The 15,314-nt window shown below is 44.4% G+C and overlaps 1 protein-coding gene across 1 annotated transcript; it reads right to left on the reverse strand.

Moving 5' to 3' along the window:
- Window positions 1-440: 440 nt before the first annotated feature.
- TNFRSF4 (TNF receptor superfamily member 4) lies at window positions 441-14,779 on the reverse strand. Its single transcript, XM_054009322.1, has 7 exons — window positions 14,583-14,779; window positions 9,896-10,018; window positions 9,302-9,418; window positions 8,788-8,854; window positions 7,647-7,861; window positions 5,884-6,009; window positions 441-4,170 (listed from the first exon to the last, which is right to left on the reverse strand). Exons 1-7 carry the CDS (start codon window positions 14,731-14,733, stop codon window positions 4,100-4,102), a joined length of 870 nt encoding a protein of 289 aa, XP_053865297.1. The 5' UTR covers window positions 14,734-14,779; the 3' UTR covers window positions 441-4,099.
- Window positions 14,780-15,314: the final 535 nt, after the last annotated feature.

Below are 15,314 nucleotides of genomic sequence, written 5' to 3' on the forward strand. Positions count from 1 at the left end.
TTTATCCTCAACATCCCTGTCTGGTAGAGAAGTGCTATTATCCCCAGTGAAACTAAAGTGCATGACTTTCAACAAGACTTAGGCTCCCAAGTCACACAGGAACTTTTGAAAAATGTTATCCTGTGCGACTTCAGAGCACAAATCCCATTCAAAGTCAATGCTCCTAACTCTCTAGGGCCCAGGTCCTCAAAGATAATTACATGCCTAGCTCCCACTGGAGTTAGGTGCCTAAATACCTTTGAGGACCTGGGCCAAATCTTCTTTGAAAATCCTGCCCTTGGCCTTCACCTTCATCATAATGCCTTGTACAAGGCTACACCAGGCATTTTGAAACCCCCTACTCCCCTTGTTTTGTCTCTCCAATTATACAGATTACACACACACACCACATTTTAGACAAATGTTTTATTTTAAAAATAATTCCTCCATTTAATACAAAATTTGTATACAATTTTCTGTATTTCACTTTAGGAAATAATTAATTACACTATATGTATAACATATAACAATACATACACCTCTACTCCGATATAACACGACCCGATATAACGTGGTAAAGCAGCGCTCGGGGGGGGGGGAGGGGGGGAGCGGGCCTGCGCACTCCATTGCATCAAAGCAAGTTCGATATAACGTGGTTTCACCTATAATGCGGTAAGATTTTTTGGCTCCCAAGGACAGCGTTATATTGGGGTAGAGGTGTATTTTTAAAAAACATGTTTTCAGGCAGCTGTTGTGTTCTGGAAGACGTGCCATATTTTGGCACATGTGGTGGCTATTTTGTATACAAAATAAATATTTCACTACATATTGAAGAGGCATTTAAAATGAAAAAGACTTCTCAGCTCCGCTATAGCACTTGGATTGTTTTTCCCTTCCTCTATTTTATACATTAAGGCACATGAAATTACATCCAAAGCTATTTACAGGAAAATATATTGCAAAATCATGGAACATATTATAGGTAAGCCAAACTCACTCAAGAGAGGTCTACACTGCAATTAAAAATCCATGGCTGGCCTGTGCTAGCTGACTGGGGCTTGGGCTAAGGGGCTGTTTAACTGTAGCGTAGACATTCAGGCTCTGGCTGGAGCCTGGGCTCTAGGACCCTGGGCAGTGGGAAGGTCTCAGAACCCAGGCTGCAGCCTGAGCATCTACACCGCAATTAAACAGCCACTTAGCCTGTGTCAGCTGGCACGGGTCAGCTGCAAGTGTCTAATTGCAGTGTGGACATACTCTTACAGGCATGTTAAATATTGTGATCTATATCATATATATAAAATAATCATCACACTTTGCATGATTGTGAATATACATGTAAAATATATTATAATATATACACATAAGTAAGTACACACACAGTAAGGTCCTGATCCTGCAAACAGTGATGCACATGATTAGCTTTAAGCCCAGAAGTAGTCTCTCTGGAGGCTAGTTTGTATATGTTTGCAGAGCTAGGACCATAGGGTATGTAATAAACTATACCCATTTATATTAGACAAACCAAAATATGTCGGGGATAATTAACTTATTCATTTGTACAGTGCAAAGGCTAATCTTTTGCTTTTGTCGCTGTTGGATGCCAATCCAACTTGCCACCCCTCGGTTTTCAAAGAGCCCTGAAAGAGTACTTCACGTTAAACCTCACCCACACGGCCAGGAAGGAGGTAAATATCATCACTCCGGTTTTTACAGACGGGCAGACTGAGGAACAGAGGGATTCAGTGATTTGCCCAAGACCCGTTTCACAGCTTGTCTTTAACAGGGCACTTCCCATTAACTTTAAAACTCATTCACCCCCTGGAAAAATCTATGAGCCAACATGAAGACATGCAGCACCTCCATTACAGATACAGGGTAGCATTTGTTCATAGAGCATATTCCTGCTCCAACTGAATTTAATTGCCAGACTCCTATTTATTTCAACCGGGAGCAGGAGCAGGTCCAGTGCTTGTTCAGTTCTTGAGTGTGAACTGCCCCAGAGTGTTCAAATACAGAACGGCAGCCCGGGTCTGGATTGTCTATCCATTACCGGCAGGATTCTGCAGAGCTGTACTATAATGCTAGCTGCAGAAAGTGTCACTACTGGAACATCAATCTATTGGCTGCTCCCAGCCAACGCCTCATTTCAAGAAGAAGAAATATTGTACCTAGGGGGCCTCGTGTTTTTTGAATTGTTTACATTGTCGTGTTCTGCCAAGCGAACAAGACAACAGCTGCATTCAGAGAGGGGTTTGCTGAGGTTACTTAGCGAACAAGGATAATCCTGTGGGCACAGAAAGGGGTTCAAAAGCAACAGCGGAAAGGGGCAAGAACCAGCGGCAGGGGAGCCTGACAGGTTGTGAACCTCCAACTATTTGGGGCTTTGCATAGTTAGCTGGAGTTTGATTGGAATTTCGTTCCACGGGGTGATTCAGTTTAATTGTGATGTCAGGGCCAGAAGAATCCTTGAAAGCTACGCTCGTCCACATAGGGGCCAAACACACAACGTAGATGGAGACAGTAGGCCAGATCCCCAGTGGCACACACGTAGTTCCACTGAAGTCAGTGGGTGAGGATCTGGCCCAATAAATACTATTTATGCTTTCATTGGAAGTTCTCTTTTCCTCCGCTCCTTTCGGCATTTGCTTTTCATGCAGCCTGTTCCCACCCTTCACCTTCTTTTTCCCCTCTGCAAACACCCCTCTTAACAGGATGTTCATTGTGATGCACATGAACGCAAACAGGAAGCACAAGAGTGGGGGTGTGTTGGGTTTGCAGGTGAAGTAGCAGTGCAAATGCTGAGTGCTAAAGTCTGAAATCGGGACAAGTTGCATGCTTGTTCGCTTTGAGTGGCCGTCTCTTAATCTTCTCCCTACGTATCTGAATTTGCTTTCTCTCAAGGCTGTGAATATAAAGACTCTGCCCTTATACACAGACACACGGATTTGGACTACCCTTTAATAAGAGTTATTGGGATGGTATGAATACACTGGTTTAGCTTAACAGGAATCTGACAGGCAGAAAGAAGCAGAATGTCTCCAGATTACCACCTCTCAACAAACGCTTAAAAACTGTTAAGAGGCAGTACTGGAGTTATTACCTTCCACGATTCTGTTTCCATGGCTCCAGACAACCTACAAAACTGTTTTGACCAGGAAAAGTCAAGGCCCACAAAATACAAGACAACAAAGGATCCTAGCAAGGTTTAAAGGGGGTCACTCTCTCAGGGGGAGGGAGAGCCAAAAGGGAAACCAGACTGGAATGAGACTCGGAAAGAGGAGCCACTTGGGGGTCTGGAGAAGCTAGGCCTCCCTAGGTCGCCAAAGGATGGTAGGGCTAGATTTGTTTTGAAATCCTCTCTCTAATGCATTCTACTATTGCTAAATACAATATTTTGGGTTCAAAAAGGTCTGCTCACCATATACCGCTGGTCACAAACTCCCAAGGGGAAGAATGGTAGGTGCCCAAACTCAGTTGGACCTGCTCGGTAAGCTCAGTTGATACCCATGGTTCTATAGCCCACGTCTCAGTCTAAGAGTGGGAGAATCACATGATTCCACCCCAAGAGAGGAACAGGCATGAGGCCTAAGACCTGAGGGGGAGCACTTAGAGAGACCAGAAAGGAGACCGGGGGCGCAGCCAGCCCTGGAACGAACACCGCGGACCTCCTGCAGGCAAGCTGCTGAAGGCAGCCTGACTGCCACGCTCACAGCGACCGCCAGGCCACCGCTCTGTGGCTTGCTGCCCCAGGCACGCGCTTGGGGCGCTGGTGCCTGGAGCCGCCGCCAGGAGTAGTTATTGCATTGCTAGGTTCCTACTGTTTGGCTCAGTTCAGGGGCGGCTCTAGCTTTTTTGCCGCGCCAAGCACGGCAGGCAGGCTGCCTTCGGCGGCTTGCCTGCGGGAGGTCCCCGGTCCCGCGGCTTCGGCGTACCCACCGCCGAATTGCCGCCGAATCCACGGACCTCCTGCAGGCATGCCGCCAAAGGCAGCCTGATTGCCGCCCTTGCAGGAACCGGCAGGGCGCCCTCCGCGGCTTGCCGCCCCAGGCACACGCTTGGAGTGCTGGTGCCCGGAGCCGCCACTGGCTCAGATGACAGTACACTGTAGTTTAAAAGGGAATCAGTTTTTGATGAGGCTGGAATTGGAGTCGATTTGCTCTTCCTGGATAGGAATTCGAAAGCTCCTTCCATCTGAAAAAGACAGAGTACAGAAACTTTGTATAGAGCAGGAGGGGAAAGAGAAGCAAATGGCTCTTCTGGTTTCATGCACACATGGGCGCACAGAACAACTAAGGCAGGGAGCGAGCGACTTCTAGATTACTGCTTGCTGGTCTAGCCGATACAGGGTATGTAGTAGAAGTGGGATGGGTTTAGGGAACAATGGGAACATATTTTATTGGTGCTGTGTAACGAGAAGAGCAGGCAGCAGTGGGCTGACCCAGAACCATGCGTCTAATTGGCTTTGAATGGAGTGCCCGCCCCCTTGTCAGTCAAACAATTCATTCATTTGGAAAAGGTGAAAGACCGACCCTGCGGCAGCTCATTTGTAAATGGATAGAAAAGGGTCACAACTTCAGCAGGCATCTTGCAAGGTTGCCTGACAGAGTAGCAATTTTTTTTTAAATTATTTGTATATTGTTGATTCCCCTCTCCCCATGTAAGGGGAAAAACAGAAAAGAGATAAAGAAAAAAGGAAGGAAAGTACAAAATTGCAAATAGAGGGGGAAATACAAGTTCTGACGACATAGGCAGATACAGTATATTTCAGCCAGGCTGGTCCTGTGTCACAGATTCACTCAATGGGTATATGATGCACTATTCTTTTTTTCAGCATGCTGTATATATTCAATCCTCCTCCTTGGTGAGCTGATCTCAGCGGTGTGTGTGTGTGTGTGTGTGTGTGTGTGTGTCAAATATTTTGGTAGCTATAAAGCCACACAGAAAAGAGAGTAATGAAGTAAAGAGAAAAGGGAGGAAAGGGGAACAGCAAGCAAGGCAGGAGGAAGAAAAGATAAAGGACTGGGAAGAGAAGGAAGGGAGCAGAGAGGGGAAAGGAGAACATCTCAGTTCCCATCCACTTAGGGTTAATTAAAGCCTTCTAAAAAGTTAGACCAAATCTTTTCAGATTTGTCTGAGGCCCCTCCTCTTTAGCTACCAGGTCATCCAGATCCCTAAGTCAAGCTTCTACCCATGGAGGCAATTTTCTCTTCCATCTAAGCAAGCCATGCGGCTACAGGCACTGCTCTCGAGAGCCAAGCTTTCTGTGAGCCGGAGAGTTTCCAGGGTGATCAGATACATCCCCCAAAACAGTTCTCTGCTCTGGCAGACCCGCACCTCCAGCAACTGTCTGCATCGGCCAGACCCATGCACTATAACTTACGCAGGGACCAATAAAAATGAAAAATCTGGATCAGCCTTAAATCCAGACCACAAGCACAGTTTTTAATGTTTTTCAAGGCACTTTCCCATTGGCAAAGGGCCAGGGATGTATGCAAATCTTTGTTCAAGGCCCACCACAGTTCTTTTAAATTAGGGAGTCATGCAGCGTGAAAAACTTGACTGTCCAGAGGACAAAAAGTTGGCCAGGGGGATTGCGGAATATTTTTGGCAGACTCCAAAAGCATGATTCCAGTGGGGCTGTGTCTACACTGCAAAGCAATGGGGTGGAACCCTGGGTCCCGGCTTGACTCAGGCTCAGACCTTCTACCCCATAGGGTCCTAGGCCCTTGGATCTAAGCCCTGCGTTAGCACAATGTCTGTTTAGTAGGAAGGGGGATTAGGCTTGAGCCTGAGTTTGAACCCTGGGCCTACACTGTCGTGTAGCCATACCCTGAGAGACAGGTTATCCACCCATTCGCTCCAAATTAATTGTGTAGAACAGCAAGCTTTTAAACAGAGACTCACCAAGTTGTCCATTCACAGGAGGCCTCTTTGGCTTCTCCTTTTTGGTCGTCTGGATAATCAAGAGGACGATGGACATTCCAGATACCATGAGCAACGTTAAGCAAATCAAAATGAGCGATAAAGACCCTAGGGGAAAAATAAAGGAAGAACATTACACACGAGACAGAGAGAGAGAGTGCAAGAGCACACACTGCTGGGCCCCTGCATGATTACCATCCCGAGTTACGTACAACGTAGGCACTCCGATGCCACAATGATGAGCATCACACAAAAACTTGTTAAATCAAACAAGATGATGATGAGCATGAAACCTGGGAGACTGAATGCATGAGAAAGCGATGACGATTCCAGTAAGGATAATGACATAACGGTGGCCATCTCAGAACCATGAAGTGAATATGTCGTCCTACAATCAAGGCTACATTTATATCACAGGAGTCAGGGTGTCCACGTTTCCCACAGTTTTTAAAAGCTAACTATGACTGCAAGTGGGTAGGTGGCGATGATGGCAAGAGATTAAATGGTTTCCCTGAGTTGGCAGGTCATGAGAGCTGCCAAATTCAAACCTAGCATGTACATGAGGCTAAGGAAGAGCAGGAACCAAATAAACTGGGGAAGTGGAAATGAATCATCCCTCCTGTTTGAGGAGGGAATACACCCGAGAGGTTATGGGATGCCTGGGTGGTACAATCACCTTGTTAATGCCACAGAGGGTCCTGTGGCCCCTTTAAGACTAACAGAAGTATTGGGAGCATAAGCTTTCGTGGGTAAGAACCTCACTTCTTCAGATGCAAGTAATGGAAATTTCCAGAGGCAGGTATAAATCAGTCTGGAGATAACGAGGTTAGTTCAATCAAGGAGGGTGAGGCGCTCTGCTAGCAGTTGAGGTGTGAACACCAAGGGAGGAGAAACTGCTTCTGTAGTTGGATAGCCATTCACAGTCTTTGTTTAATCCTGATCTGATGGTGTCAATTTAATCCTGATCAAATTGACACCATCAGATCAGGATTAAACAAAGACTGTGAATGGCTATCCAACTACAGAAGCAGTTTCTCCTCCCTTGATGTTCACACCGCAACTGCTAGCAGAGCGCCTCACCCTCCTTGATTGAACTAACCTCGTTATCTCCATACTGATTTATACCGGCCTCTGGAAATTTCCATTACTTGCATCTGAAGAAGTGAGGTTCTTACCCACGAAAGCTTATGCTCCCAATACTTCCGTTAGTCTTAAAGGTGCCACAGGACCCTCTGTTGCTTTTTACAGATTCAGACTAACACGGCTACCCCCCTGATACTTGTTAATGCCTTGAGTTATTTTTTTTAAGATATAATTATTTTTGTGTATATACAGGATGAGAGGAATGCTCATTGTGGGGCTGTGGGAAAATAGGTCTGAGAAGGAGAGGGAGGCTGCATGGCATATAGGATTAGGAGAAGGCATCCCAATGCTTGGGGAAGGGACAGAGGTGCTTGTGGAAAGAGGTAACAAAGGGGCCACGGAGGCATGCAGAGGAAAAGAGGAGGCAGGCAGGCAACAACTGGTGAGATGTTGACAGTAACAGAGCTGTGCGGGGAGTTTGAAACTGCTAAGGAAGGGGATGTGAAATCTGAAGTGACTGGTTACAAAGGGGGCTGATATAGTTGGAGGAAGAGGAGTTTGGCAGAAGCGTTTTTGATAGACTGAAGGGGAACAAAAGAGTTGTTCAGAAGAGCAGGCAAAAGGAGGCAACTACTAGAAGACAAGATTCAGCCTGGCCTTACCCCAGTTAGTCTCCTTTATAACGGGAATGGTGAAAAGGGTGTCTTTGGACGTGAAGGGGGTGGGTGCTGTAGTAGATCCATTGCTTCTGCGGCTGATGATAGAGAGGTATAAGGTGGATGTTTGGAGTGTGGTGGCCTGTTTGTCCTGGTCATCACAGATGGCATCTTCTATTTTTGTCCCAGCTCTCAGAGTTTTTTTACCATAAGCGGTGCAGCTGCCAGTGTAAATAAATAAATGGAATTATTTAAATAGCTTCGGTGCCGAATATAAAGATGACCTGTACAGGAAAAAAGATGGAGCATATGCAAATTTGTGTGTGTGTGTGTGTGTGTGTGAGGGGGAAGCTTCTTTATGTTGTATAAAGGAGGCCTGGATTTTTTTTTTTTTTTAATTAAAAAAACAAAAACAAAACAAATCTTTTCCTGCTTGCTTGAACATTGGAAATTCAGATGATCCCTCCACGGCAACGCTCAGTAGCCACTCCAAAGTGGAGCATGGGTTGCAGCTGTATTCCCAACTTCTGCTCAACTAGAGAGAACACCATGGGATGAGACAAAAAGAAGAGGGGTGTAGAATTGCTCTCAGGGAAGAAAACATCATCGTTTCAGGCAATGCATGCTGGGTTAACAACATGAAAAGACCCCATGCTCGTAAAACTAAACTGGCTCTTTACGGAGAAAACCGTTTATCAGGATGTTGCGACATCAGCTCTAGTCATGTGCACACAGGCCAATTTCCTGGAGCCTCCTCCAAACTCTTCCCTCTTGCAAACTGTGGTCCTCCCTTCAGGTTCCATGTGGTTTGCTACAATCACGAATAGCTTCCCTGTGTGAGGTGGTGCAGCCCTTTCCAGATATGTGAAATTTCCACTTGGCCAGCTTTCTACTGAAGCCATCATGGTGGAAAAGGGAAAATGCAGGATGCCAGTGCATCCCATGAGCTGGCACATAGCCCTCTTGCAGAGATCTTAAGAGTCATCATGAATACAAGTCTTACTGAAATTAATTGCTGGCTTACCTTTGGGAATTCCATATACTGACTTTAGGGAAGGAGATAGAAGGGTCTGCTGTGAGCAACCCTTAACTACTGTGCAAGAAACAAATAGTTTAAGCCCAGTTTGTTTGGATGAGGGATACGTACTTGGTCCAGGGCCAACATCTGTCATTGTTTCCATTGGAAAAATGCCCATCAGGACAAGGGAAGCATTCTGAAAAAAAGAGACAATATTTTAAAACTATGGTTGCTTGATACAGATTTGGAGTAGCTGTGAACATCTTTTGGATAAACCTGGAGCAAGAATGATACATGAGCATTACAATGTGTAAAACAGCTTCCATTCCAGAGTGTCACGCAAAACCAGAGTACATACAACAGCACCATTGAAATTGCAGTCAACATTTGGGTCTGTACAAAGGGAAGGTAGCATATTGAACAAGTATAACACCCTTTTTATTCTGTTTCCTGGCGAGGTACCTTGCATTTCCTGCAGAGTGTTTATGGAGGTTAAAGAGGAGAAGTCCTGTGGCAGCATTTTGCACACCACCCTGTTAGCAATGGTCGTCTTGCAGACAGAGATAATTTACAAAACAGCCAGCAGGTGCTTTTCACTGGGAGGAATACTGTTATAATTAAAAAAAAAAAGCTAATTACACACCATTTTCTGATGGAGATTCCTCTGACGATCCGCTGTCGTATGGAGTGTAACCCTTCATGCACACGCAAACTGTATCTGAGATCTTATCGCACTTCTTCACCTCAATGCTTCCCCTATCTAGGAGCAACAGAGTTGGGGAGGTGGAAGGGAAGAAAGGAAATTAATTGGCCTAACGCTCATTGTTCTGCATTGGCAAACGGGAGACATGGAGGTCAAGTCTAGTCTCTTGAACCCGTTTGCATGCAATGGATTCCCTTGTGCCACTTAACCAGGTCATTAAAGAGCAGAATGAATGGGTTCAAGTTAGAGTCTTATCCAGTTTCTCTGACTTGAAACATGGAAAAAAAGAAAAAAAAAAAAGAAAAATTAAACCACCATTTTCCCCCCCATCAAAATCTTGTCAAAATTTTAAAAAACTCCACCAGCTCTTATAATGGCTTGAAAAAACGGGCTATTTTTGACTATGCAAAAACTTTATCTGCCAGCCCTTTGGGGAGTAGGAAAGAGGAGAGGCCTGAGAAAAGCACCTAAGGACTTTAGGGGGATATTCTGGGGACCCCCTGTAAAGAAGTGGCCACTGCGTCACTGACTTACCTGTGTCACAGATGGTGCACCTTTTGCACGAATAGTAGTTATGCTTTGAGTTATAGTATCCATCTTGGCAGGGGACGCACTCGGTTTCTGATGATGGCGAGCAGCGGTTTCTCATTCCCTCACCTAGGACAAAGAGCATGTATAGGAGAGGAATCTCTTTGTGTCACTGTCCGTGCATTAATAGCCACGACCCACTTCTAGACACCTACTAGCATTCTGAAAATGTGGACAGTAACATCCATCTCCTTCCCCAATGCATCCCAAACAGCATTTTTCTACAACAGAACCTTTTGAATGTCAGGGTACGCAGCTGAGGTCACTGCCAAGGGTCAATTTGCCACTGCAGCTGTGATACAAGGGGCGGATATCTGTACAATACTGCGGCTTTCCCACAGTACCTCTACCAAGATAAAGTCATTTGAACTGCCTTAGTAGGGACCAAGAAGCAAACAGATACAATGGATGGTATAGCAGGTAGGTTGGATAGACCTATTACGACACGCAGCAATTAAATAGTTAATAACGTGCATGTCTATAGCATCTTTCTCTGGGGGGGGGGGGATCTCAAAGCACATTAAACATCAATTAATTAAGCCTGACAGCCTCCCATCTGAGGTATTTATGCATCCATCCAAGCTCTTATATTGGCACTCATCACAGTAGCAGATATTGTTGGCCCCTTTTTAGAAACAGGAAAATAGACCCAGAGAGTGCAAGTGACAAGGTCGCGCAGTGAGGCCGTGGCAGATCCAGGAATAGAGCTGCTGTTTAACAGAGGCTTGCAGAAGGTGGATGAAAGTAAAGATTCTCCAGGCAGGAATTCACAGCACAAAGGAGTATTTACATTGACTCATGGGGGATCGGGGGATCTTGAGTCAATACAGGGCTCCTATTTGAAACAGGGAGGTTGCTACAAAATTGTAAAATAAGTTTCAGTAAATGGAGAAGCACCTTCATTTGAGCAACACTGTGCAAAAGGAAATGTTTATAAACCCAATCCTGCATATTCCCCTTGACTTCTGAGCTTGTAGGATCAGCCACTCTAGCCCAGATCCTCAAAGTTATTTAGGCACCTGACTTCCATTGAAATCAATAGACCATATGAGTCTATATACCTTGGAGGATCTGGACATACTTCTCTCAGTCTTCTTTTCAGAGCACTTCCCCATGGCCCAAACTGAAAATACATTGACGGATACATAGAACTGGATGGGGAGAGGGAGGGGGGATGCAGAGGATGTGGGAAATTAACTCTTCACGCAAATGTATCGGTTTTGTTTTGTACCCAAATCAGTATTAGCTCTGCCTTTCAGATTTGTGGTTTGATAGCATTGAAGTCCTTCCTGGCATCATCCAACATCCTGGACCGCCTCTAGGAGTTGGAAATTGATTCAGCCTCTCTCCTTAGACACAGGTGCCCACTATGCTAGCAGTGTCTAATATGAACACCTATTTATTTCTAACATGCTTAATTAGCATGGCGTCTGTCCACTAAGAGCTTGATTAACGCCACCAAAATCATTTCACTTTCGCCAAAACAGCTGTCAGAGGAGTCGGAATTCAAATCACTAATTCAGAAGTGACGTAAGATGGCATAATAACTGAGATCAGAGGAGTGGAGTGGTACAGCGGTTCAAGCATTGGTCCCGAGTTCTAATTCTGGCTCTGATGCTCATTTTTTCTGTGGCACTGGGCTTAAATGTTCTCTTTCCCCATCTGCACTATCCCACTGTTATTTAGCCCACTCAGAGGTATGTCAGGAAATAATCAAATCACGTTTGTAAAGTGACATATAAAACACGACAGCACACGTCTCTCTCCTTCTATTCTAGAGATTGCTGCTATCTGCTTTACTCACGGCTGTTACAGGCAGCTAGGTAACATATCCCATGTCTCTCTCTCAGAATTTGAATTCCCCCTTCGAGGAGCACTTGTTTTAGATACACACATCATTATACTAAAGGAATGTCTGACTGGACAGAAAGTTCCCCCTGTTAAATGTTGGTCAGTTGTGCTCTGATCTCAAGCCCAGAAACTCTCCTCAGAGAACTTGCATATAATGGGTATGTTTTTTTTGCAAGAAATGAGGCACCCTTATGTTGCTGCAACAGATAATGCAACAATACTGTACTTTGTACTTTCAGCCGAGTTCAGAATACTTTTCAAACATTAATTACGTTTCACAACACTTTTGAAGTCTGTAACAATTCAATCTAGTTTCTGTTTTGAAGACTGATAATTAGGTACAGGGATTAAATGACTTGTCCAAGGTCAAACAGCAAGTCAGTGGCAGAGCCAGGAATAGTATCAAGAGGTTCTGAGTCATCTTATGCTCTAGGTATCGAGGCACATTTCCTATATCTCGCTAATGGCCTAACATACAATACAGGGGTTTTCAAACTTTTTGTATGGGTGACCGCTTTCACAGCATGTCTTTGAGTGCGACACCCCCTTATAAATTAAAAATGGGGGGGGGTTAATTTAATGGGGGCTCGGGACTGTCAGCCCCATGAAGCTGACAGCTTGCAACTCACATGTAACCACCTTGCAACCCCCTTAGGGGTCACGACTCCCAGTTTGAGAACCCTGGTACAGGCTACTTGAAAATAAGGAGCAATCATTTTTATGCTCAGTACTTTTAAAATCCAGCTGTAATTAATGTTTTATTCTCACCCTTGCTCTTGGAAAATGAGGATCACACTGTACTTTTTTCCACCCCACTCATTCATTTTCTCTAAGTTTCACTGGGTGCTAACAGCAAACAGTTCTGAGAAAGGATAACTCATTAGTCTCACAGCACTAAAACCCATTAACTCACTATCTATTGCACATCCTACACTCTCAGGAAACAGACTACTCTCCTGAATGCAGAATGTTCCAAGAGCTGGCAGGCAAAATTCGGGGCATTTTCCAAGTAGCTGGGAAAGAATTCATTTGAACAAAACCATACCAACCCACAACACCCACAATTAAATGACCTTGTACCACAGAAGCTATTGTCTAAATCAACTATCTTGACAGCTGCATTTTCATATGGCCATTACCAAAGACTATATGTATCCACTGCTTTACCTCAGTAATGAATTGCAAGACATAGTAATATATTCACCCGCGGGGACAGGAGGGAGACATGTCTTCCCAGTCTAGCACTTACTCAGTAGCTTCTAACTAAGCGACAGCCCATGGAAACTCCCTCACCACATTAAGGAGAAAAAAAGTAGCATGTGACACATGAGGTATTGTCTGTACCCACTTACCAGGAATGGGATGTGTCCCAGAATGAGGAACTCAAAACCCCTCATAATTCAGTAGCTTTGGGAATACCCTGAGGGCTTGTGCGGCAAGCCAAGTCTCAAAAATGGGGATCTGTTACAACCAGTATCTTTGGAAAACACTGATGTCAGTTTTCGCTGCAGTAGCTAATGCAGTACAAATTTTACGTGGACGGGTGGGATGGAATTGTGAATAAAGAAAGAGCTCTAATTTGAAGATGCATAGACAACTCTGTACAGGATTATTATTATTATTATTTTTAAACAAAAACCTCTTGCAAAAAGGTGGAAGCACACAATCTAACCATCTTGCAGAGATGAGAATGTACCTTCCCTTCCTGTCAGCCCTGAACTTTACATGCCACTTTCTATTAACAGACTGCCCATTGTACAGTGTGGTGTCACATGCCAGTTGTGGTTACTCTGGGTTGTCAAGTAATTTCTATAATCATATCCAACTAATAGTGCCTGTGTATTTTTTGCACTTTTCCACTTCCTCAGCTCTGATTGCAGAACTGTCATTCCGCTCTAAGAGTGGCGGTGAGAAAGAAAAAACAGACAGAGCAAAATTCATTCAGTTTCTACCAAAAAGGAGAAAGTGGGAGGAAACAAGTACTCCATTTGCTGCTGCCTATGGTCTTGCCAAATCATGCTCATAAATTACGTGAAGCAAAGAGAACTAGCTCTCTTCACAGGGAGGCGTCCACATGGCATATGGATCATGCCTACAGAGCAATTTAAAAATCCAAAGATGCCGGCCATCCATAAATCTTGATTTTTCCAGTGATGTTTGGCATGCCCTGTTCTCTTCAATAGGAGAGCATATGGTCAATCGACACTTTTTAATAAAAACAAAAATATATAAGCTTTAGCGACAGTAAACGCTGTTTCAATGGAAGCCGCTTTAAAGACATCTTGCAGTGTCTTACCCTTAACTATACTAGACCTATTTTCTTAAGATGACCCACCATTGCAGCTACAACCAAGTACTAGCACCAACAAGTCTCCTGTGTCCACCAGCATTTTAACTGGTATGCCATTTACTGCTAATCTGAGTCAGGCTAGACAATAGGTTAGTTAAGATTTCGGCAGTCAGTCCTTGCTAATGCTCCCATCATCGACCTGCACCAGTGGGAAATTTTAGGAAAAATACGCCAATGTAGACAAGTCTTTGAAGATTTCATTCCGTAGAGTGATGTATAGGGTTTCTCAAGGTTACCCGCTTAAGTTACGGAAAGCGTTTATTACAAACTAGACACCTTATAAAACAGTATTTTATAGTTCAGACTTTGTTTCCGACATGTCAGTAACATTTTGGGTTCACAAGATTACTTCCCCCACCCCCCTACCTCATTAAGTGCTGGACTTTACATCTAACAAGGACTGTCAAGATTGAGTTGATGACGAGGACTTACCAGGAGCACACTCTTTGCAGCATCTTTTATATAAGGGATATTCAAATTGTCCACAAATCAGCCCTGAACACTGCATAGCAGAGAGCAACAGGAAGAACAAATCAGCAGTAAAAGAAGAGACGACAAATTTGGCTAATACTCGCCCAGCCATGCTGACTCTCCACTTCCCCTGCAAAAAAAGTAAACTCTAGGAGAGGTTGAACCTAGACTGCTGAAGAACAGGAAGGCAATTCATATGCCTGCAATGGGGAAATTCCCACCATGTACCACCTCTTTTCAGCTCCTCCTCCTTTCAGCTTTCGGGTTCCTTCAAGGAAGAAGGGAAAATAAAGTTTTCTGAATCAATTCTATGAAAGAATTATTTTAGGCCCTAAAAAAAAGGCCATATGCCATTTCTTAGCTTAAGGTTTTATTAGGAACGAACCACGTCCTTTGTGAATAACACCAGCCTTAGCCTCCCGTTATCTGAACTGAAGCACTGTCACTCATTTCAAAAGCCAGAAGGGGAACATACTGAATAGTTTTGCAAGAATTCTGGCTAGCAGTTTTCAGGGATAGTGGTTAAATGTCACATATTAGCCTCTTGCTATGCAAGTATCACTCCAGCTTGTGAAAATGGGCAGAGTTTTAATGGAGGGAGAAATAGGAGACACTATCCACCATTATGATGACAAAATTAACTCCTAAGTATTAAAATTAAGAGTGTGGTGCATCATATATAGCTCAGGGAAT

The sequence above is a fragment of the Malaclemys terrapin genome, chromosome 19, assembly GCF_027887155.1.
Source record: "Malaclemys terrapin pileata isolate rMalTer1 chromosome 19, rMalTer1.hap1, whole genome shotgun sequence".
Taxonomy (NCBI): Eukaryota; Metazoa; Chordata; order Testudines; family Emydidae; genus Malaclemys; species Malaclemys terrapin.